This window comes from Chlorella variabilis, assembly GCF_000147415.1.
Source record: "Chlorella variabilis unplaced genomic scaffold CHLNCscaffold_19, whole genome shotgun sequence".
NCBI lineage: Eukaryota > Viridiplantae > Chlorophyta > Trebouxiophyceae > Chlorellales > Chlorellaceae > Chlorella > Chlorella variabilis.
In genome coordinates, this window is record NW_005435069.1 from 409,478 (window position 1) to 429,967 (window position 20,490).

A 20,490-nucleotide genomic window follows, 5' to 3' on the forward strand; every position below is an offset into this window, starting at 1 on the left:
GAAGGAGTGCACCTTCCTCCCCGTGGCGGGGTACTGCTGGCTGGTCTCGAATCGCTTGAACATTCGCCCGCAGCGGCTAGATTCGCTTGCACAGCCATCATCATCGTGCCACGAGCCCCCTCAGAGGGCCCGGCCACCTGAGAGCCCTGCCACTGCCTTCGCGGGGTGCCCATGGCGAGCCAGAGAGCACAGCTGGCCGCCTGGCTGATCCTGGCTGCCCTGTGTGTCGTTCATGGGCGGAGGCTGGCGCAGGTGAGGCCAGGGAGGCTGCACACTGAGCCCCAGCTGCTTCCTCAGCTGCCGCCACATGTGCTGGTTGGCGTGTCGCTGCTCAAGCCTTCACAGCGCTGCGGCACCAGCAGCTCGCCTCACTTCCGATCGCCAGCTATGCGCAGCGGAGCGGCCTTGCCCTCCCGCCGCCCCCTGCCCGCCCAACAAGCGCCGCCGCCGCCGCCCTTGCGCCACACCATGTAGGAGCCAGCCACCATCCAGGGCAACGAGACGGGCTTGTTTGCTGTGGAGCAGAACACGTGCTACAGGGCGTCCATCCCCCTGGGTTCCAGCACCATCTGCTCCGACCCATCCTGCTGCTGTGAGTGTGGCATGCCTCCCAGCGCGGCAGAAGCAATACAGATGGTGGAAGGCTGCAGGGGTGCTGAGGGTCGTGCCGCGGCCTCCTCTGCGCCGGCTGCAGACATGGCGTGCAACGACATCTGGGAAACCAGCCGCTGCGAGTACTGGTGCTACTGCAACTCCCCAGACGGGTGCGCCTCCAGGGCAAAGCGCGGCTGGCATGCTTCTCGCCCCAGCCACCTTCCGCGCGCCCTTGCTGCTCCTGGGGCCCGCTGCGGCCTGCCGCAAGGTGCCCCTGCCGCTGCCGCCCCGCCCGCAGGTGCACCCTGAGCGGTGGCGACGGCAGCAGCATGCCGCAGGGCACCTGCCTTCTCTCCACCAACTTCAACGCCACGGCCGCGGCCCGCCGCCGCCTGCGCCAGGCGGACCCTGCAGACGCGCTGGTGGCGGCGCAGCTGGGTGCCCTGCAGTCGGTGCAGGTGACCACAGGCCCGGCGGTCCCCTTCACAGCGGGTTTCCTCAGGCAGCTGGCCGTCATCGAGCCCACTCTCCTCTTCAACGGACCACTCAGCCCGCTCAGCGGCTCGGCCAAAAACCGGCCCGTCCCTCCAGGCGAGTGATGAAGCCGCAAACCGGCGGCTGTGCAGCGAGGCTTGGTGGCGGGCATGGTCCAGACCGGGTGGTAGGGGTATGATTTTGGGCCGTTGGGCTGCCACCCTGCTTGTGCTGCTCATTCCCGGCCTGCCCAGCCCCCATCTCAAACCCATGCACGTACACCCCACCTGCTTGCAGCCGTCCCTGCCGATGGCACGGTAAGGACTCGCTGCCACTGCTGGTGCCAGTGCTGCTGCCAGCCCATGGCTAACACCCGCTGCTGCTGGTGCCGCCGCCTTTGGCTGCACCACCAGCCGCCGCTTGCGCTGCCTCCACCGCTCCACATGCCATCGCTTGCCCGCAGCTGCTCATCTGCCCGCCTCGCCCTCCCCCTTGGCTTGCAGGGCGACAGCCGCCGCCGCCTTCTGGGCGTGGAGTCGTTTGAGAGCCGGTACTACCGAGGCCTGGAGGTGCTGGACCGCAGCAACGCCACCTCGGAGGAGGAGTGCAACGCACGTTGCGTCAACTTCACGCAGTGCGAGTACTGGGCTTGGTGCCCCACCAGCCAGGAGGAGGGGTGAGCTTCGCTCCGCGGCCAGATCCCCTCGCTGAGCGGCGGCTGGCCATGGCATGTCGGTGGGCCGCATGCTGGAGTGCAGGCCCCGCTGGGGGCCCAGGCAGGCGTGCATGGCTCCATCCGGCTCATCTGACAGTTTGTGCTGCCTCCGCGTGTGGCCCAGGTGTCTGCTGGTGGAGGCTGTGAACAGTACCGCCACGAAAACCGTACCGCCGGGCACCTGCACCCTGTCCTGGACGCCCACCGAAGGCTCCACAGACTTCCTGGTCATGTTTGGGCCAGCGGTCACCTTCTTTGGCGGCAAGTGGATCCCCAACGATGCGGCCCTGGTGACCGCCGCCGTGGCGCTGGGCCAGCCCGGCGGCACGGCGCAGTGTCTGGAGTTTACTGGGTTTGGGCCAGGCAAAGGCTGGCAGCAGGGTGCATACTCTGAAGAGCATGGTGAGTGCACATGGCAAGGGGCGCAGCTGGCGGGTAGGCACAGCATGGGAGGGCTGTGCTTGGCTGGCAGCGGGCAGGAGGAGGGGAGTTCTGTGCAGTTGCCCCGCCAACGACGCTGCCGGAGGCTGCTGACAAGCTCTGCTGCATTTTGTGCTGGCTGACGCAGACGCGGACGATGCAGACGATGAGCAAGAGTATGACAAGGTGAGAGCACCAACAGGGCCTTGCCTAGCCCAGCACACATGTCGCCTTGCTGGTTGCTAATTTGGTAGTGTGGTGGTGGTCATGTTCCCGCCAAGAACAGCGTCGTGCCCCTGCCCTAGCCCCCAACCTGTGCCTGTTGGCGGCTAATGTGCAGGACCTTGCCACGGCCATCTGCGGCGGGGAGCCCTCCGCCAATGCGGCAGCTTTCTTCACGGCGGTGTCTTCTGGTGGCGGCAAGGCGGCACTGGCGGCGGTGCTCGCCGCGGCGCAGGACGACCTCCCAGACTGCGAGGATGCTGCAGACGTCCTCTATGCGGCTGCAATAGATTCCTTCCGGCTGTTGCAGGTCGCCGGGAACGACACCGAGGCGGCGACAGCGTGAGTGTGGTATGGCGGTGATGGGATGCTGACGCTGTGCCCATGCAGCAGCCCCCGACTGCCTTTCCTCCCCCAGGGCTCGTCAGTGCAAACCCTCACAGCCTGCTTCTCCTGCTGCTGCTGCTGCCCTTGTGTTGCAGGTATGCAAAGGAGTTTATCCAGGGCGCCAAGGCGGCCGGCGTGCCAGCCTGCGCGACGGTGGCGGTCGTGGACGGCGCCGGGGTTGTGCTGGACAGTAACAAGAAGCACACTTGAAACGATTGATTGAGTACCGAATTCAGATATGATATCACAACATTTTTTAAAAACACGCTTTAACACTGTTGTTGTAAAACTGCAAATATCTTGCAGCAGCTGTTGAACAGCCCCGAGATAGCAGCCGCCAGCGATCCAGTACCCTACCACTGGTGCCAGTACCCAGACTGTACCAATGTTTGCATTTACCAAATAGTAGGGGCAGGGGAGAGGAGGAGGAGCAGGGCTGGGGTCCCTGCAGGGGGAGCTCCCCCAGGCAGTACTGCGACGGCGGCGGCGGCAACGAGCAAGAGCTCCTGGTTCGACATGGCGTCTCATCAGAGGATGCAGACATGGCCTTACGGACACAAATGTATGCAAGGATCCATTAGGGACTTCGCAGAAGGAGGAGAACGCGGCAGGAGTAGGCAATGGTCGAGAGAATTTTGGGGGCCATGGCGAGGTGGAAAGTCCTCCACCTCGCTGCTCAATCGAGCTCCAAACGCCGGTCCTGAAGCTTTGACATCGGTCAGAACATCGCCCGTGCACTTTGAGCAAGCTGTCCGACACCTCCAGCTCGCAAACAACCCTTGGATACGTTACACCCAATTGCATTGATCGCATCACGGCTCCTCGATTGCACTGCAAGTTTTCAAGAGCACTGTGCGGCTAGATGGCACCCCCCAAAACGGGCCTGGCTGCCCGCGGCCGCCCTACTGCACCCCAGTCGGCGCACCAGAACCACGGGAACCAGCAGACGGCGGCGACACAGCAGCAGCAGCAGCAAGGGGCGGGCACCGCGCCGTCGGCGGCAGGCGGCGGCAGCGGCGGCAGCGGCCAGCAGAGCGTGCCGTCGTTCCTCCTTGCCAAGGGATACGACGTCCTGGGGGTGATTGGAGAGGTGAGAGTGTGTTACCATAGTGGGCTGAAGGGTTTGCCCGTGCTGGCGTTGAGGCGGGGTGTCACACGGCTGTGACGGTGCCACACCGCTGCACAGGTGCGTGAACGGGCAGGCAAGTACTCTTGTTGCCCTGTGCAGGGCACATTTGGGCGGGTGTACCTTGCACGGCACAGCTCTTACCCGGGCCGCTACCTGGCCCTAAAGCACATGAAGCCGCCGCAGGCAAGCTGCACTGCCGCCCGCTGCCTGTGCACCCGCCGCAGCCTTTCCCTTTGCTTGGCCTCGGGTCTGTGTCCACCGCTTGCTCTCCTCTTCTGCCCTGCCACCTCTTTTACGCTTCACCCCCGCAGAAGGAGTATGAGGGAGTGTGCGCCACGGCGCTTCGGGAGGTGATGCTTCTCAAGGCCCTGCAGGTGAGTGTGCGGGTGGGCACATGTGTTGAGAGGGCTGGGCTTGGGCAGGGGCGACCCTTCCGTCTGACCAGAGGATCTGGCCGGAAGGTGCCTGCCCCCCTCCCATTCGCTGCCTACTGGCCTGCCGACTTTGCGCCTCCCCTCTGCAGCACCCCAACATTATCTCCCTGGATGGCATGCACATGCACGTCAAGGAGCTGGCCCTCTGCCTGGCCTTCCCCTATGCCGAAACAGGTGCTCCCGCTTGGCCACGCCGCCGCAGGCTGCTGATCGCACGCCTGGAACCACCGTAGCTAGCTGGTAGCCGCCTCTTGCAGAAGAACAACTTGGCGCTGTCATCACATGCTGCATGATGTACTGCATGGTACTGCAGACTTGTACGAGGTGATCAAGTACCATCGGGAACGTGGCACTGCTATGATCCCCCATGTCTTCAAGTCGGTGCTCTACCAGCTGCTGGTGAGCTGCCGCGAAGCTGTCGGGACGGCTGGCGGCCGGCCGGCCTTGGCTGCTGGGCTGGGGGTCCTCTGGGCCCAGTTCCCAGCTCCTTCAATCTTTGCGACGACAGGTTGAGGCAGCATGGTGACTGGAAGACAACCGCATTGGTTGCTGCCCAGGCAGAGGTGCCCTCCACCCGCCTGCCAATGCCCCCTTTCTCCAATCGTGCTTCCTGCGCCTGCAGGCGGGCCTGGCATACCTGCACGAGAATTGGGTGTTGCACCGCGACCTCAAGCCCTCCAACATCCTGCTGGAGCAGGGGAGCCTGAAGATCGCGGGTGGGTGCGCCGGCGGCAGCACGGCTGGCGGTCCAGGGGCTGCGCCTGAGGTGTCAAGCTGCTGCTGCGCGCGTCGCTGCTGCTGCGCCCCTGCCATGCACACTATTTCGTCCACCACTCCTGCTGGAAGGCCGCTGAGCCTCGTCCCGCTTGCCAGCCCCTGGCACGCCTCACCCCACCGCCGGCTGACACCGCCGCAGATTTTGGGCTGGGCCGCTCGGTGCGGCAGCCACTGGAGCCTCTATGGAACAACGGAGTGGTGGTGACCATCTGGTGAACACCTTGGTACTTTCCTCGACTGTCCAATGCTTTTGCCTGCCCAACATGTGCCTGCTGGCTCGTGCACTGCCTCATCGCTACCCCCGCCTGAGGGGCCGCCCTGCAACCTGCGCTGCTCTGCACCGAAGCTGTACTGCTGCACGACGCCTGTGCCGCTGCCCTCACTTGTGACGCCGCCTGCCTGCCAGCCGCAGGTACCGCGCCCCCGAGCTGCTCCTGGATGCTCGGCACTACACCGGGGCGGTGGATGTGTGGGCGGTGGGCTGCATCATGGCTGAGCTGCTGCTGCTCAGGCCGCTGTTCCAGGTGCGCGTGCCTGCCTGCTGGGTTACGAAGCGGCAGTGTGTCCACTGTGGCGCATGCACCCATAGAGCGGAAGCGGCTCCTCCGCTTGCGCCTGTGCCTGCCCACTGCCGCCGCTGCTGCTGCTGCTGCAAGCTTTGTTGGCGCCGCCGCTGCTGCCAACCCGTCCCCTCCCTGCGGGGTTGCCATGCCTGCTGCGGTGCAGGGGGAGGAGCGCAAGGGCAGGCAGGACGTGTTCCAGGATGATCAGCTCAACAGGTGGGGAGGGAGGGCTTGTAGAGGCACTTTTGCAAGGCTGTGCACACTCCCAGCGGCCCCAGCCTGGGCTGAGGTTGCGCGCCTGTGGCTGCTGCATTTGCGTTCCTAGCACACCTCCTCACCACCTCCACCCACCACCGGTTCCTCCGGGGCTGCGCAGGATCTTTGCTGGGCTGGGCCACCCTGGCACGCAGTGCCCCTGGCCCGGGGTGCACCTGCTGCGGCACTGGCGCGACGACACGGGGGGCTGCCGCCAGCGCAAGCCCGAGCACGGCTCCACCAACCTGAAGCAGATGGTGTGGGAGAACAGCCCGCTGCTGAGGTGCGCCGGCTGCGGGCCACGCCAGCTCGCTTCCTTGCTCGCCACATTCATGCCCGGGCTGCCAGGTGGACGCAGCTCGCGGATCGCGCGCCACAAGCATGCACGCTGCTGCCACATGTGCGGCCGTGTACCATCGGTGGTACCCTAGTACTGCGGTCCTACGGAGGGTGCGGGCCCCTGCCACCTGCCTTGCGCCGCCTGCCGCAGGGCCTTCCCCAGCCCCGACTCGCTCCTGGACCTGCTGCTGGCTATGCTGGCGCTGGACCCAGAGCGCCGCATCACCGCCGCAGCCGCGCTGCAGCACGAGTGGTTCCGACAGGAGCCGCTGCCCTCGCCAGACTCGGTGTTTGCGGCCCCGCACGGCCGCCAGGCGCCCGCCTACCCGCAGCGAGCGGTGCGGCCGTGCCAGTAGCAGGCGCGGCGGATGGCCGCCCGCACGATTTTGAGATTTCATAGATTTGATTGATCACTGCAAGCATTAGTTGATTCTTCTGTCCCAGGTCACTTGCCGATTAACAGAACACGCATGGGACGGGTGCACACTGGCCTGGCAATCATCTCCTCAAGCCCGGGCCGGGCTGCATTTGATATTAGTGGAGGCTATGCTGGCATCATCAACCTGCCAGACCAACTATACAGGTTGGGGGTACCCAGAGTGGATCCTCCTCAGGTTTTGGAATCCAGCCAGGAAGCACAGGCGTGTGTAGAAGGGTGGGGAGAGCTGCTGCTTTGCCGGAGGTGCGGCAGCGCTGGCGGCGGTGCGGGTCACAATTGTTGCAACCGGCGCTCAAAGTCTCAGGTCCCTGGCCCGTGGGAGCAAACACCGAGTAAAATGAAACGCAATCGTCAAAATGAAAACCAGTCAGTCCCTGACAGTTCAACCGCGCTGTCGGCGCTCGCTGACCGCACACAGCGGCAGCTGTCGGCCCCATCGCGGCGACATCATTATTGGTGTAGTATAGCCGCCAGTTGCGGGTTTCCCTTGCCGGTGGAATAAAAACCCTTGTCCTGCCCATCGTACCGCCCAGACTCGCGGCCCGCCTTAATGCGGATCGTCCAGAACGGCGGTGCACCCAGACAGCGGCCCATTGAACACCATCATGGCTCTGCGCCCATCAAATGCCAAAGCAGCTGTCACCAGGCAGACCACCAAACCGCCGCAACAGCGAGAGGCAGCTGCGGTGCGAACTGGCAATGCTGGACAGCGCATGCATCGAATGCGCATACATGAATGCGATCATGCGCGCCGCAGCGTCCCCATAGCTTGCCGCCTGCCGCCGCCTTGGCGGAGACCATGCGCAGTCGCTGCTCCCCCAACCTGCCCTCACTCCACCCTGCGCAGGCGCCACAGCAGCCGGCAGGGCCCTCGCTTCATGCCGCGGTGCAGCAGGACGAGAAGCATGCCTGCCTGGCGGCCCTGTATGCTGCGCTGGCCGCTGGGGCGGACGTGAACGAGCCAGACGGCAATGGCCGCCTGCCGCTGCACCTGGCGGCAGGCTACAACCGCAACGCGTCGGCGGCGGCAGCAGCAATCAAGGCGCTTGTGGAGGCGGGTGCCGACGTGGCAGCCGCCAGCCGCAGCCAGCGCCGCCAGGCGCTGCACTATGCCGCCTGGAACGGCAGCGGCACGGCGGCGGTGGCGGCCATAGAGGCGCTGCTCGACTGTGGCGCTGCGCTGGCGGCGGAGGACTCCAACGGCTGCCAGCCCATCCATTGGGCAGCCGACAACTACCACTCCCACGAGGCGGCAGTGGCAGCAATCAAGGCCCTGCTCATCGCCGGAGCGTCGGTGGATGCAGTCAACGACCGTGGCGCCACGCCGCTGCACTGGGCAGCCACCAACCGCGACCCGGCGGCCGCCGCGGCAGCCATCAAGACGCTATGTGCGGCGGGGGCTGCCGTGGCGGCCCGCGACTCCTACGGAGAGCAGCCCATCCACTACGTCGACTCAAACAAGAGCGGCAAGGCTGCAGCCGCAGCTGTCAAAGCGCTGCTGGCTGCCGGGGCCGACGTGAGCGCCCTCGACCGCCGCGGCAACACCCCCCTGCATGCCGTCGCGGGCAGCGACCTCGCCGACAGCACAGCGGCGGCGGCGGCGGCGGCGGCGCTTCTGGCGGCGGGCGCTGACGTGGCAGCACTCAATAGTGAGGGTGACTCGGCCTTCATGCTGGCCCTGGAGCGAGGAGGAGGCGCCCCCAGCGAGGAGCTTCTGCGCATGCTGCTCCCAGGAGGGGAGGCCGGGGCGGAGCCGGCGGCAAGCAGCGGCGTGCTGCCCCTTGTGGCCAAGGCCTGGCGGTTGTCGCTTCGGCAAGCCTCCCGTGGCGCGGCAGGGGCGGCGGTGGCGCAGCCGCCGCAGATGGCAGCGGCAGCAGCAGCAGGGAGGCCGCCGGCTGTGCCCAGCCTGGTGCGTGTTGGAGCCCCGCTGCGGAGGTAGGCTTACCACCTCTGGTGCTGCTGTGCCTGTGGCCCAGCATGCGCTTGGTATTCCTTGATGCCCTGTTTACCCATGTGTACGCCCGCCGCGCTGTACTTTGATTGCCTGCCTGCTTGCTGCTTCCATTTGCCATTTGTTCTTTGTCGGTTCCCTTTGCGCCCGCTCCCTGCAAGTCCTGCCACCATGCTACCCTTTCTGCCGTCCATTCCTCTCCTGCCACATCCCCATGGCTTGCTCGATTTCTTCGATTCATTTTGATTTACAAGCTGATGAGACTGTAATGATGACCATGAGCCAGGGCAGTGCTTGTCCTTGTGCTTGCACGCTGGCCAGATACCGTGAGGGCATGGCTCTTTGGTTGCCCTCAGCAGGCGCCGATACAGATCAGTACTTAGCAGCTGCAGTCTTGATCCATCCATGTGTAGATAAACGCTTGTTTCAAGGCGCAGGTGAGCTGTGCGGGTGGCAATGCCTCCAGGCCAGATGTGTTGGCCCGGGACGCGGTCGGCGCCACCACCACCGCAGCATGCCTAGCAGCGCAGCTTAAACGTTTCAGGCGAGCTTTTGCTCACATCAGGAGAGCGCTGCAAGCTGCAAGCAAGCAGAGAAAGAAGAGCAGCCCACATGACCGAGCCCGAGCAGGGCTCTGGGCCTGCGCCCGAGCTTACCGCAGAGGAGGAGCGGCGGCAACGGTTGAAGGCGGGTGAGTTTATCGCGAGAGGTGCAGGCTGCGCCCTGAGCGGGGGGGGGTGCTCGGTGCGGATGGGGGGCCTTGGCCGCACGATCTGCTGCCCCTGGCAGGCCGTGGGACGCGTACCTGCGCTTGCTGCCCGTAGTAGCGGCAGGGGACCGCGCGCAGCACACCCGCGCCGCCCTCCCGCCGCTCGCTCCGCCGCCGCTGGCGGCAGCGCGCGGGCCCACTGCTTGCCCCGCACGCGCACCAACTGGAACGCGCTTGCCCTCCCATCACGCAGCTGGCGAGGCGTACTTCGCCAAGGTGCTGCACCAGAGCAAGGGCAAAGACCTTCTGGCGGTCGCCAAGTCGGCAGCACCCAGCTTGAGCGGCGGCGGCGGCGGCGGCGCGCCGGGCTCGCAGCAGCGCCTGCCGCTCACAGCCTGTGACGTGGACTTTCTTCAAGCAGGGGCGGTGATCGAGGGGGCGCGCACCTATGTGCTAGGCACCATCTTCGTGGCAGCTCAGGCGGTGCAGCTGGTGTTTCTGAAGGTACGCCTCCCCGGGAGCGTGGGGCAAGAGGAGACGGGAGCTGCTGCGGGCTGCTGAGCTGCGTAGCGTCGTGGCGCAGCCAGCCGCCACAGCTGCTGGTAGTTCGCGAGCCCGCCCACCCAGTCTCCAGCTTGCCTTGGTCCATGGCCAGCCAGCTCACCCTGGCACCTGCGCACCCGCCCGCCCGCCTGCCCGCAGGCCTCGCTGACCGCCATCCAGACGCCCTCCCTGCTCGCCTTCCTGCACTTCCTCCCCGTCGCCCTCCTGCTGTGGATGCTGGCCGGCCAGGGCCTGCTGGAGCTGCGCCCCGTCACGCTGCGCACGCTGCAGGGCGGCGCTGTGGCCGCCACCCTGGGCGGCCTGCAGGCGCTGACGCTGTTCTGGGCGCTGCTGCACTCCCAAGTCTTCCTGGTGCTGTGCTGGACCGCGGCGGCGCCGCACCTGCTGCGAGCCACCCTCGACATGCTGCTCAACAGGCGGCCGCCGCCGGGGGGCCGCGTGGTGGCGCTGCTCGTAGGCCTGGGCTGCACAGGTGTGTGGGTGGGTGGTTTTGTGTGGGTTTGTGGGTGAACGGGATGCTAGTGTGTCGTACAGAAGGATGCTTTCTCCAATGGAGTGCCTGCCTGCCCATGCGCCTGTGTTGGGGCGTCATCAAACCGTAGCTGCGGTGCCCGCCTGCCCGCCCCGCCCACCCCGCCTGCAGCTTCGGCGCTGCTGGTGCAGTTCCCGGGCGTGCTGGGCCTGCTGGGCCTGCTGGCCTGGACGGCGGCGGAGGCGGTGGGCGCCAGCTGGGCGCAGCTGCGCCAGCGGCCCGACCTGGCGGCCGAGCTGGCGGCGGCGCAGCAGGGCGTGGGCGGGCTGCTGAGCCAGCTGCTGGACGCAGAGGCGTCGCTGGATGCCGCCAGCCTGGCGCTTGTCCGCCACATCCTGCCGCTGCTGCCCTTTGCCCTGCTGGGACTGCTGCTGCGGGAGGGGCGAGAGCTGGTGAGCGCCGCGCCGCCGGCGCCCAAACGCCCGCCGCTGCCCCGCACCCTGCTCCCGCCTGCCCGCTCGGCGCCTGCGCTGCCATGTTGTCGCGCGTGCTCGTTGCTCCCCTGAGGCTGAGGGGTGTTCCCGCGCCCGCCCCGCTGCCCACGCTGCCAGCCACCCACCGCCGACGCCGGACTGCTGGCTGCTCCCTGACCCACTCCCTCCCCTTGCACCGTCCTGCAGGTGGATCACGAGCTGTCTGTGCCAGCTGTCACCATGATCCTGCTGTCCTGCATGGCCATGGCCGTCTCCGTGGCCACAGACCTGCTCATCACAGGCGGCCTCACCCGCCAGGCGCACGCGGCGCTGGTGGCCGCGGGCCCGCTGGGCACGGGTGAGGCGGCGGGTGCTGTGCCTGCGGGGCGCGTGCTGCCTGCCTGCCTGCGGGGCGAGGAGGTGGATGCGGCGCAGCCCGCTGCGAGGACGAGATGGCTCCCAGGAGTGATGGGCTCCTCGCTCCTCAATTGTGCCCCGTGTGCCCGTGTGCGCACCCTTCCCGCTCATGCAGTGGTGACCGAGGCGGCGGTGCACGGCCTCAGCAGCCCGATAGCCTTTGTGGCGGCCATAGCGTGCAGCATAGCGGGCGTGCTGCTGCGCGTCACCGCAGTGTCCCCAGGCCCCTGAGCAGCCCGGCACAGAGGCGCCTGCAGGAGCGACGCTGCGGGGGCTGCCATGCCACCTCTCTCCCAACCCTTCCGTTGCCTCTCCTGCACATCTAGCGTGGCCTTCCCTGGCCCGCCGGCCGGTGCAGCCCCGGCGCTTGCTGTTTGGCGCCGTCAAGCTGGACCATGGCTTGCAGCCAGTGCGCCTCTCCCTCGCAGGCCAATGCGTTCGTCTGTCTCAGCCCTGCTTGCCGCTCCTTTCTCCAGAGCTCTTCCCGTAAAGAACAATGCTGTGCTAGTGGCAGGAGCACCCCCTGCTCATCCTGCCTCCCCCTTTCTTCCAAAACTGCTTCTCCAACCTGTGGTTGGCTCTGCGTCTCACTGTCAACCTTGTGCTGCCTGCTTGAAGCTGTTTTACAATCAACGCCATTCAACGTAAGTGAAAAGACATGAAAACAGCTGCTGGCTCGGCTGGAGGGCTGCGGCATCATGGTTGGACGAGCAAGGGCATTGCAACGAAAGTGAAAAAGAGCAGCAGAAACCAAAAGAACCCGTGTGTTTAAAGAGCTGGGAAGGATCGGCAGGGCAGGATGGCAGGGTGGGTGAGTGGTATTCATGTGAGGTGGCAGCTCTCCCTAGGGCGCTGGCCCAGGCCCCTCACTTCCACCAGTAGGACACAGAGAAGCTGACTGTTGTGCTCTTCACATAGTGCCACCACCCCCTGGGTATGTACAGCATCTGCCCCGCCTCCAGCACGCAGTCTGCAGCAGGCAGCCGGGCCGGGTGGTGTGAGCGGCACAGCATGGCGAGGCAGGCCCAGCAGGCCCAGCGGCGGAGACAGCCAGCCAGCCAGAAGAAGGCCCTGGAAGCCCCACCTTGGAAGCGCGCCGCAGCAAAGAGCGGGAAGCGTTCGAGGTCTGGCGCATCCACATCCACCCTGCCACTGTTGGTGTGCATGCCCTCGGCGTGCGGGTACATGGCTGTGGTACAGGCGGGGCTGTACAGCCGCACGTACTTGCGGCCCACCGCCTGGCACAGCAGGTTGTGGTGGGGGTCAGTGTGCAGCGGGGTGACCTGCAGGGGGGAAGGCAGGCCAGTCGAGGCAGGCAGGCGGGCCCGAAAAATGAGGGTCAGAGGAAGTGCGCAGAAGGCCCAGGGAGGCCGAGCCTGGCCGCTCCCGCCAAGGGAGCCTGAGCAGGCTGCGGGTGGCGGCGGCGCCCATCCCTGGCGAGCTATGCTGGGAATCAATGCTGCTGCGGGCGAAACAAGGCATGCGTTTCAAGGCCAACAAGCAGCACAGCACAAGAGCTCACCGTGCCGGCGGGGCCGAACCAGGCGTTGATGCTCTGCACCTCGCCATCGCCCAGGCAGCAGTAGGGCGGCTCCCGTATGTCGCCAGCCAGCGCCGGGATCTGGTCAAACAGCGGGTGCTGCGCCAGGTAGCCACGCTGCGCCTGCTGGGAGCCACCAGGCTCCGCTGCCGCCGCCTCGCCCAGCGACCCCGCCTGGCTGTGCACCTGCTGCGGACCGAGCGGCTGCCGGCCTGCCGCTGCCGCGCTGGAGCCCTCGCCGGCGAGTTGGCCGCCGCCAGCAGGCCTGCCGCCGCCGCCGCTGCCTTGGCCCAGGATGTGGTGCTGCACAAAGCGCTGCAGCGTCATCAGCTGCTGGCCCCACTGGTCAGCCAAGTAGTGCTCCCCGACCTGCAGGGTGCAAGGGCGGGCGCAGGTGCGTGCAGGGTTGACTGGGTGAGTCCAGAGATGCACAGAACGCTATGCCGTGGCAGCTGGTGGCTGGCGACGAGGTGGGGGCGAGCGACTCAAGCCCAGCGACTCGATCCCAATTGCGGGGCAGCAGCTGCCAGCGCGCAGCACTCTGCGCTGCAAGCTCCGCCCAACCTGCTACACACACACACACACACGCATGCAGCGCCCTGCCTGCAGCCTGCCCCCACCTCTACAGGCACGGTGCGGGGCCCGGCCACCGTAACCAGGTAAGCGGGGTCTGCCCAGCGCCGCACAGCAGGCCAGCCTTCCATGGCGCCTGCAGGCAGCGGGCGGGCAGCCAGAGGAAGCGGGCGGGAGCACGCTGAGGCAGCAGGGAGAGGCGGTCAGATGGGCCAGTGACCGCAGCCGGCCAGCCCCACACTGCCCACATTGCTGCAGCCCGGCCCCGCCATACAACAGCCAAACCGCCACCCACGCTGATCACGCCTTCAGCCGCTGCCTGCCACCCACCGCTGATCACGACTGGCGTCTCAGCCGACATGTGGCTCTGCCAGAAGGCTTCCAGAGACGGCAGGTCGGCAGCTGCCACTGGGCTGCCCCGCGGCCCCAGTGACCCCGGCGGCAGCAGCGCCGCGTCCGCCGCCTCGGCGCTGCCCGCCGCCAGCCGTGGGCGCTTGGCACGCCGGCCCTCCAGCGCCCCGCTGCCACCAGCCTCCACCTCCTCTGCCCCCGGCGGCCCGTGGCCCCGCTCCTCCAAGCCGCCACGCTCCGGTTGCGCCTGCTGCTGCGCCCCTGCTGCTGCCGCTGCTTCCACTTCCGCTGCCATCCTCTGCACGGCCTGCCAGCGGTGCTGCAGGGCCTCAATCAGCCCATCCACCGCAGGGCGCAGCAGGGCGCCGCCCATGATCGCCGCCATGTCCAGATGCCACAGCGCCGCCCCCAGCGCAGCGGCCTCCGCCGCCGCTGAGCTAGCCGCTGCCGCGCCGGCCTCCTCTGCCGCCGCTGCTCCTATCCCGCCCTGTGCGGGTCTGCCGCTGCCGCCGGGCAGCCCCGCTGCGGCTGCAAGGATGCAGGCAGCCGCGTAGGCGTCCCTCCACACCACTGCCACCGCATACCAGTCGCCGGTGTGCAGCTTCTCCCAAGCTACCTGCTGCACCACCTCTGCCAGCCTGGAGGTACTGCCTGCATCGCCACCGCTGCCAACGCCCCCAACGCTGCCCTGCGCCTCGGCCTGCCCCGCAGCTGCAGCTGCAGCCGCAGCCGCACGCTGCAGCAGGTCTGCCACACTGGGGCCGCCAGGTGCGGCCCCAAGGTCAGCCAGCAGCTGCCGCCACTCGGCGCGGGCCTGCAGGGCTGCCACCTCCTGCCGCAGATCCACTGCACGCGCCGCCGCCGTAGCCGCTGCTGCTGCTACTGCTAGTGGTGCTGTCGTTCCGATCATTTTCTCCTAGATGCGCTACTCACAGGCTGGGCGCTGGTGCGCCAAATCAAGCCTGCTAACCCCTCCTGCTGCTGCTGTTGCTGCTGCGCCCTTCCAGGCGGCCGCAGCCGGTGGTGGTGCAGCTGGCGACGCTGCACCCCCTGCGCAGCTACTGCTGGCTGGAGAGCCGCTGCAGCTCTGGCCGCAGCTTTATGGGCGAGCAGATGAGGTGAGCCGAGTCCGCGTCGGGAGAGGGCAGCTCAGAGGCCACCAGCTGTAGCGCAGCCACCGCCTCTGCAGCCGCGCGGCTGCGTCCCTGCTGCCGGCCCGCGGCCTCCTGGCCTGGGAAGTCCTCCTGCAGCTGGGGCTGCGGGTCCAGGCGCTGGGCTGCTCTGAGCGCGCGGTCAATGATATCTGCAGCGCTGGCTTGGATGGCTGCCACTGCCGCCGCCGCTGCCGCGTTGCGGCCGGGGGTCGGGCCTGTCGGGGCAGGCGCTGCTGCTGGGGGCTGCACTGGAGACTGCGGCTCCTCAGCCACAGCTGCCGGCACCTCTGCCACAACCACTGCTGCCTCAGGCTCGCACTGCTGCTGCTGCACCGGCTCGAAGCCCGAGGTGCTGACTGGCGGCTCAGCTGCTGCCTCCGGGGCAAATGCCGCTGCCACCGCCGCAGCCAAGCGCCCCTCTGCCTCCGCGTCGGCAGCTGCCGCTAGCACGCTTGCAATGGCCGAGGCTGCCACACCCGAGGCAGCCGCCGCAAGCTCAAGCTCCTCCTCTGCTGCCGCTGCTGCGGCGACCTCCTGCTGCCTCTCGTCCTCGGCGGCTGCGGCTGCTAGCACGCCTGCCACTGCAGTCGCTGCTAAGCCACTAGCAAGTGACTCCAAGTCCTCCTCTGCGGCCGCTGCTGGCTCCTCTTCCTCTGCTACCACTAGCTCTGGCTGTTGTGCTGCCGCGTCTGCTGGCCCTTGTTCGGCAGCAGGTGGCACTGCCTCACCACTGGCAGGCACGGCTGGCGCTGCTTCCTCGGCTACGCCTGGTGCCGCTTCTGCTGCTGCAGGCACGGCGACCACTGCCACCGCAGTGACTGGAGCTGCTGCTGCCACTGCTGGTGCAGCAACTGCTGCCGGTGCTGCGGCTGCCGGTGTGCCCTGCACAGGTGCTGGTGGCGCTGCAGCCGCTCCGAGTGCGATGCCTGCCGCTGCTGCCGCTGCCGCCGCTGCTTGCTCAGGAGTGAGACCCCGCAGGATGTGGTTCAGCTCCCCCCAATCCTCCAGCTCCTGCACGGCCAAGCGGGGCAAGCCAGCGCAGGCGCGCAACCAAAAATACACTGATTGGCACCATGGAACCTCCTTTCCCAGGCGAGATGACGGTCGGACCATCCGCAGGCCTCCCGGTGGCCCTCCCGCTACCTGTATGTCCTCTGCGGTGCCAATGTAGCGCCCGTTGATGTGCAGCTGGGGCAGCAATTTCACGCCGTCGCTGCCAGCCAGCATTGCCTCGCGGCGCAGCGGCTCCATGGCCAGGTCAATCTGCAGGAAGGAGATTGGTGAACGGGAGACACTGAGGATAGATGGCAGCAGATCGGCAGCTGCCCAGCACAGGCGGCAGCCGTTAGCCGCCGACTGCGCCGCCGGTCGGGGGTGGCGGCTAGCCTGCGGCGTGCGGCGCATTGTCGCTGGACGCCGGACGCTGTATCGACTTGTGCACAGGCGGCAGGAGGCGCCTGCTCGCCCCCAAACGGCCCAGCCTTCAAACGCGGCTGATCGCGTCCCTGCGCACCTCTTCATATTGCACCCGCTTCGCTTCCAGCAAGATCTTGATGCGGCCGATGTCGGACCTGACTTTGAGGGTGCCAGCGGACGAGGTGGAGTAGAGCACCACCTGGGGAGCGGTCATGGGCGCTGCGCCATGCCCAGCAGCGTCCTAGAGTGTGCACGGGAATGTAGAGTGGCGGTGCGTGGCAGCAAACTCAGTTTTTAGGGGATCCCAATGCAGTTGCTGACGCTGGCAGTGGCTCCCTCCAAGCACGGCGGGCCGCTTGTGTGTCATTTATCACATCTACTACAGACCCGCCGGATCAACAGAGACTGCAACAAGGAATGGAGCCCGACTTGCACGATCGCCACGGCTTCATGCGTGCGTTCCGGCAGGTGCGGCCTCCCCTGCTGGAGCGTGAGGCACGCACACGGTTCCTGCTCTGCGGGCGCAAGCGCCAGCCCCAGTGTGGCAGTGCCTGGCGGCGCTGGCGGCAGGCGGCTGGTGGCGTGCAGCCCCGTGCCATATACTGTCCGTCTTTCTGCCGGCTCGTCTGTCTGTTACTGTAGCCGTAGGATCTGCCTGCGCTGCTGTGGCCCTGCAGGTGCTGACGGCGCGCGGCTTTGCCTTCTGCGACTCGGGCGAGCCAGAGCAGCCGCAGTTTGGGCTGCCCGAGGCCGGCAGGCGCGGGAAGGCACTGCTGCTCGAGGGCGTGGAAGCGTCCAGCACCGACAATCCGCAGCAGAGCATAGGTGCGTGCAGGCCCCCCGGGGGCAGGGCTGGCCGACAAGAGGAGGTCATTATCTTGCACCAGGGGGCGCGCTGATGGGAGGAGTGCGACACCGCCACGCCTTGACGAGCAGGCAACCCCGGCGCTGCAGATTGCACCCTGGATGATGACGCCGGCATGTTTTGGAGCAGCATGGGGTCGCAGGCCCCTGAAGCCAACGAGTACCTGCTGTACAAGCTGAGGTGAGGTCCTTATGGTTCTTCGATTCCACAGGCCCAGCCCTGCGACCCCCACGTCATTGCCTGCTCATCTGTTGCTGCTTTCGATTGTTGATGGCCTGTGTTGTGTTGGGGATGCAGGTCGCCGCTGTGCCTAGTCCAACACGTGCAACTGATCGTGTTCCGTGCGCACTACCAGGTGATGGTTGGGCGGGAGGCATTGGAAGCGCGTCAAGTTGGATGCGTTGCATGGCACGATGGTGCTCCTCTCCTAGTCGCTGGAGGCCCTCGCCATGTCGCTTGAGGTTCCTTCCCCACTTGCATGCAGTTTGGGACGCCCGTGTACCCGCCGTCGTTTATTTCCTTCCAATGTGGCCCCTCGCCCTGGAGCCTGGCGCCCCCAACCATCAAATTTCCGGTGGCCGCCACAGGTGCGAGCCAAGATGGCCTGGTCAGTGTTGACTTGGGTTCACGGGCGAGCCATCCAATCTTGCCTTTGGGGTGCAGACGCGGTTCAAGCCTTCCCGATGCCAGCCGACCTGCCGGCAGGCCGCTATCTGCGCGTCAACCTACATGGCAAGCGTCAACAACAATTGGAGGACATGCAGGTGGGCAGCAGGGCCCCATGGGTTTTATGCATACGCAGGCCCGAATGCCAGCCTGCAAACCCCGGCTGCACCAGCATGTTCTTTGCAGTGGTATCACGCAATACAACAGGTGGAGGCATGGGGCGAGCGCCTATCAGCGGCGCAAGCGGTGCACCTCCAGGATTGGACCGCCTGCCAGCTTTCCCCGTTGCCCGCGCCAGGCGTTGTGCCTGCGTACCTTGCAGCCAGTGTGCTGCGGCTGCAAGATGAGGAGCACTTGGGAGAGGAGCAGCCCAGTGAAGGGCAACACGAGCAGGTGGAGGCAGACCTGCAGCGGCAAGAGAGCACTACATCGAGCCTCAGCTTTACACATTGATGGCTGCTCACACACCTTCCATCTTTTCGCAGCCTCCCTGCTATCGTCTCTTCTTGCCGCTCACTCAGTTCACAGCGTTCAGTTGATATTGACTGTGTATCATTGCGATTGACTGTGTATAGCGTTCATGATTGACGTTAGCGTTCATGATTGTGTAGAAATCGGGCCCGATTACAAGGATCAGGGCAGCGGAAGCGGCAGCAAAGGGAAAAAAATCTAGCATCGACAGGGTTCGAACCTGCGCCCTCAGAGAGGAGGGGAAGCCACATGAAAATGTGGAAGTGAAAGCTTGAGTCCCCCGCCTTAGACCACTCGGCCACGATGCCATCCAGCACAGCCTATCTTTCCAATTTCCGGAACTACAGTATCCTCTAATTTTGAAAAAATCCAGATGCTATCCGTCCGTTGTTCATCGTTCCTTGCTCGAGTCCCCCGGCGCGGCCGGGCCCCGCGCCCCCCTCCCGCTCCTCTGGGGCCCTTCTTGAGCAACACCCTGCCTTGGGGACGCAGGACGAGGGCGACCGCAGCATCGCCGGCTCGCTTGGCCCGCCAGCCGCCCATTCTGCAACTGCCCGCACTCGAGATGGCCTCCTGATGGTGCGTGGAGGGGTGCCCCGGGCCCTGCGGCGCCCGCGGCTCGGCTAGTCCGGCGAACACCCCCTCGGGCCGGTGCCGGCTCCCGGCCCGTTGTATGAGCCCCCGTGTGCCCCGTTGGTGCCCGGCCACCCCCTCTGCGACTTGTTCGCCCCCTACGACGCGTTTTGTGCGCGCCAGCCCCTCCCCCCAATTCCCGCTTCCGTGTGTCGCGGCCCCAAGCCCTGGTGCTTTCCCTTCAGCGAATTGAGACGTGGGGTGGCGTGGCTTGGCGGAGGAGCCTGTTGCCGCCGAGCGATTTGCGTTCGGGCGGGCCGCTGCTGCTGCTGCCGCCGCGTGCCGGGCGGCCCGCCGTCCCCCCCTCTTTTCGCTCACTCCGTGCCTGCCGTTCTGGTCGTCACGCCCCTACTCTCCCCCCCGTAACCCGCAGATGCTTGCGCTTTTGCGCTTGCCCCGTCCTCCCCTTGCCCGGTCTTCCCGCGTGCCGCCTTCACCTTTGCGGCCCCCGCCCGCCCGCCTGGCCGCTCTCCCAGCTACTGTGCCGGGGTGGGTGGGCCCGCTTTCTGGTGGTGGTGGTGTGCGGGTCCTCGACCTGCCCCTCCCCCCCACTGGTATGCTTGCCGCCCTTGGGCTGGCCATCAGGCGCCCCTCGCCTCCCTCCCCGCCCTTTGCGCCCGACCGCTCCCTGAGCCCGCCCTTTGCCGCCCGGGCGGTATTGCATGCTTTCATACAGTCCAGAGCTAGTGGGCACGGCTTGTGTGCCCCCAGCCCATTAATGGGCATTGCCTCTGTAACATCACAGATCACAGATCACAGATCCGTCGTTGGCCGCGACGTTAAATAAGGAGCTGGATGAGTGCCGGTGGGTGATACCACAGGCACGAGTTCGAACCCCAGCCGGGACACTAGCTGGGACTTTGCCTCACGGCACCTTCGTGGCGGCATCTGGGCGGCGGGCGGCTGCCCGGCAGACCGGCATGGCGCTTGCAAGACGGAGCCTCCCCGGGATGCCATCGGCGGCCAGATTTTCCTCGCTCTGGACAGCCGGCAGGGTTAGTGGGTTCGGCCCCAGCACATTAATGTGCCCAATCCCTGTAACACACACACACACACACACATCCGTCGTTTTTTTTTTTTTTTTTTCGAGAATTTCCCGGAAGCCGCCGCCGCGGCCAGCAACCCCTCCCGCGACCCCCATGGGGTCTTACGCAGCGGTATTGATCCGCCCTAGGCCCCCTGGCCCTGCTTTGGGGCCTCGGCCTCAGGCGCGCGCTGGGGGCTCCCCTCGTGCCCAGCGGGCCCCCTGGGGTCCGGCTGCTCGTGCGGCCGGGCCCCCAGGCCCACCCAAAGTCCGCCACACTATCGCCATCTCCAAAGTGCCCGAGTTCACTCGCGTCACTCTCCGCGCCCAGCTGCCGCCTGGTATGAGCATTGAGGAGGCCAAGCGGCTGGTGCTGCTGGCTGGGCCCGCCCTGGTGCTGTCCCGCCTGGAGCGCGGCCCGGATGCCAGTGGCCCCTCCTCCCCTGAGCCCGTCGTCTCCCAG

General features: G+C 66.5%; 5 protein-coding genes across 5 annotated transcripts; 3 read left to right on the forward strand and 2 right to left on the reverse strand.

The window, feature by feature from the left end:
• Positions 1-105: 105 nt before the first annotated feature.
• Positions 106-6,960, forward strand: CHLNCDRAFT_58674 (hypothetical protein; the record flags this gene model as incomplete). Its single annotated transcript, XM_005844993.1, has 23 exons — positions 106-252; positions 475-592; positions 695-764; positions 893-1,185; positions 1,366-1,385; positions 1,572-1,744; positions 1,908-2,185; positions 2,352-2,389; positions 2,544-2,767; positions 2,908-3,002; positions 3,122-3,321; positions 3,729-3,902; positions 4,253-4,315; positions 4,465-4,549; positions 4,689-4,774; positions 4,998-5,091; positions 5,292-5,364; positions 5,565-5,676; positions 5,879-5,931; positions 6,092-6,253; positions 6,319-6,420; positions 6,461-6,647; positions 6,754-6,960. Exons 1-23 carry the CDS (start codon positions 172-174, stop codon positions 6,958-6,960), a joined length of 2,988 nt encoding a protein of 995 aa, XP_005845055.1. The 5' UTR covers positions 106-171.
• A 393-nt stretch (positions 6,961-7,353) lies between these two features.
• CHLNCDRAFT_54025 (hypothetical protein) lies at positions 7,354-11,565 on the forward strand (the record flags this gene model as incomplete). Its single annotated transcript, XM_005844994.1, has 8 exons — positions 7,354-7,434; positions 7,596-8,657; positions 9,225-9,390; positions 9,662-9,912; positions 10,111-10,444; positions 10,616-10,896; positions 11,125-11,275; positions 11,450-11,565. The coding sequence occupies 8 exons, from the start codon at positions 7,354-7,356 to the stop codon at positions 11,563-11,565; spliced, it is 2,442 nt and encodes an 813-aa protein (XP_005845056.1).
• Positions 11,566-11,985: 420 nt separating this feature from the next.
• CHLNCDRAFT_36633 (hypothetical protein) lies at positions 11,986-14,804 on the reverse strand. The gene is made up of 7 exons (XM_005845098.1): positions 14,197-14,804; positions 13,778-13,968; positions 13,495-13,583; positions 13,184-13,243; positions 12,857-13,030; positions 12,419-12,617; positions 11,986-12,304 (listed from the first exon to the last, which is right to left on the reverse strand). Exons 1-7 carry the CDS (start codon positions 14,706-14,708, stop codon positions 12,201-12,203), a joined length of 1,329 nt encoding a protein of 442 aa, XP_005845160.1. The 5' UTR covers positions 14,709-14,804; the 3' UTR covers positions 11,986-12,200.
• A 52-nt stretch (positions 14,805-14,856) lies between these two features.
• CHLNCDRAFT_137334 (hypothetical protein) lies at positions 14,857-16,582 on the reverse strand (the record flags this gene model as incomplete). The annotated part of the gene is made up of 3 exons (XM_005845099.1): positions 14,857-15,963; positions 16,096-16,215; positions 16,466-16,582. 3 exons carry the CDS (start codon positions 16,580-16,582, stop codon positions 14,857-14,859), a joined length of 1,344 nt encoding a protein of 447 aa, XP_005845161.1.
• Positions 16,583-16,785: 203 nt separating this feature from the next.
• CHLNCDRAFT_54027 (hypothetical protein) lies at positions 16,786-18,464 on the forward strand (the record flags this gene model as incomplete). Its single annotated transcript, XM_005844995.1, has 6 exons — positions 16,786-16,836; positions 17,046-17,193; positions 17,323-17,413; positions 17,531-17,588; positions 17,718-17,820; positions 18,385-18,464. The coding sequence occupies 6 exons, from the start codon at positions 16,786-16,788 to the stop codon at positions 18,462-18,464; spliced, it is 531 nt and encodes a 176-aa protein (XP_005845057.1).
• Positions 18,465-20,490: the final 2,026 nt, after the last annotated feature.

What these genes read in the sequence shown, in the direction of transcription:
- CHLNCDRAFT_36633 (XM_005845098.1), bottom strand. Translation starts at nt 14,708, where the DNA reads ATGATCGGAACGACAGCACCACTAGCAGTAGCAGCAGCAGCGGCTACG. An exon ending in GGTTCGGCCCCGCCGGCACG is followed by an intron (nt 12,618 to 12,856) that starts GTGAGCTCTTGT and finishes TCCCCCCTGCAG; the next exon opens with GTCACCCCGCTGCACACTGA. An exon ending in TGCTGCGGCGCGCTTCCAAG is followed by an intron (nt 12,305 to 12,418) that starts GTGGGGCTTCCA and finishes TGCCTGCTGCAG; the next exon opens with ACTGCGTGCTGGAGGCGGGG.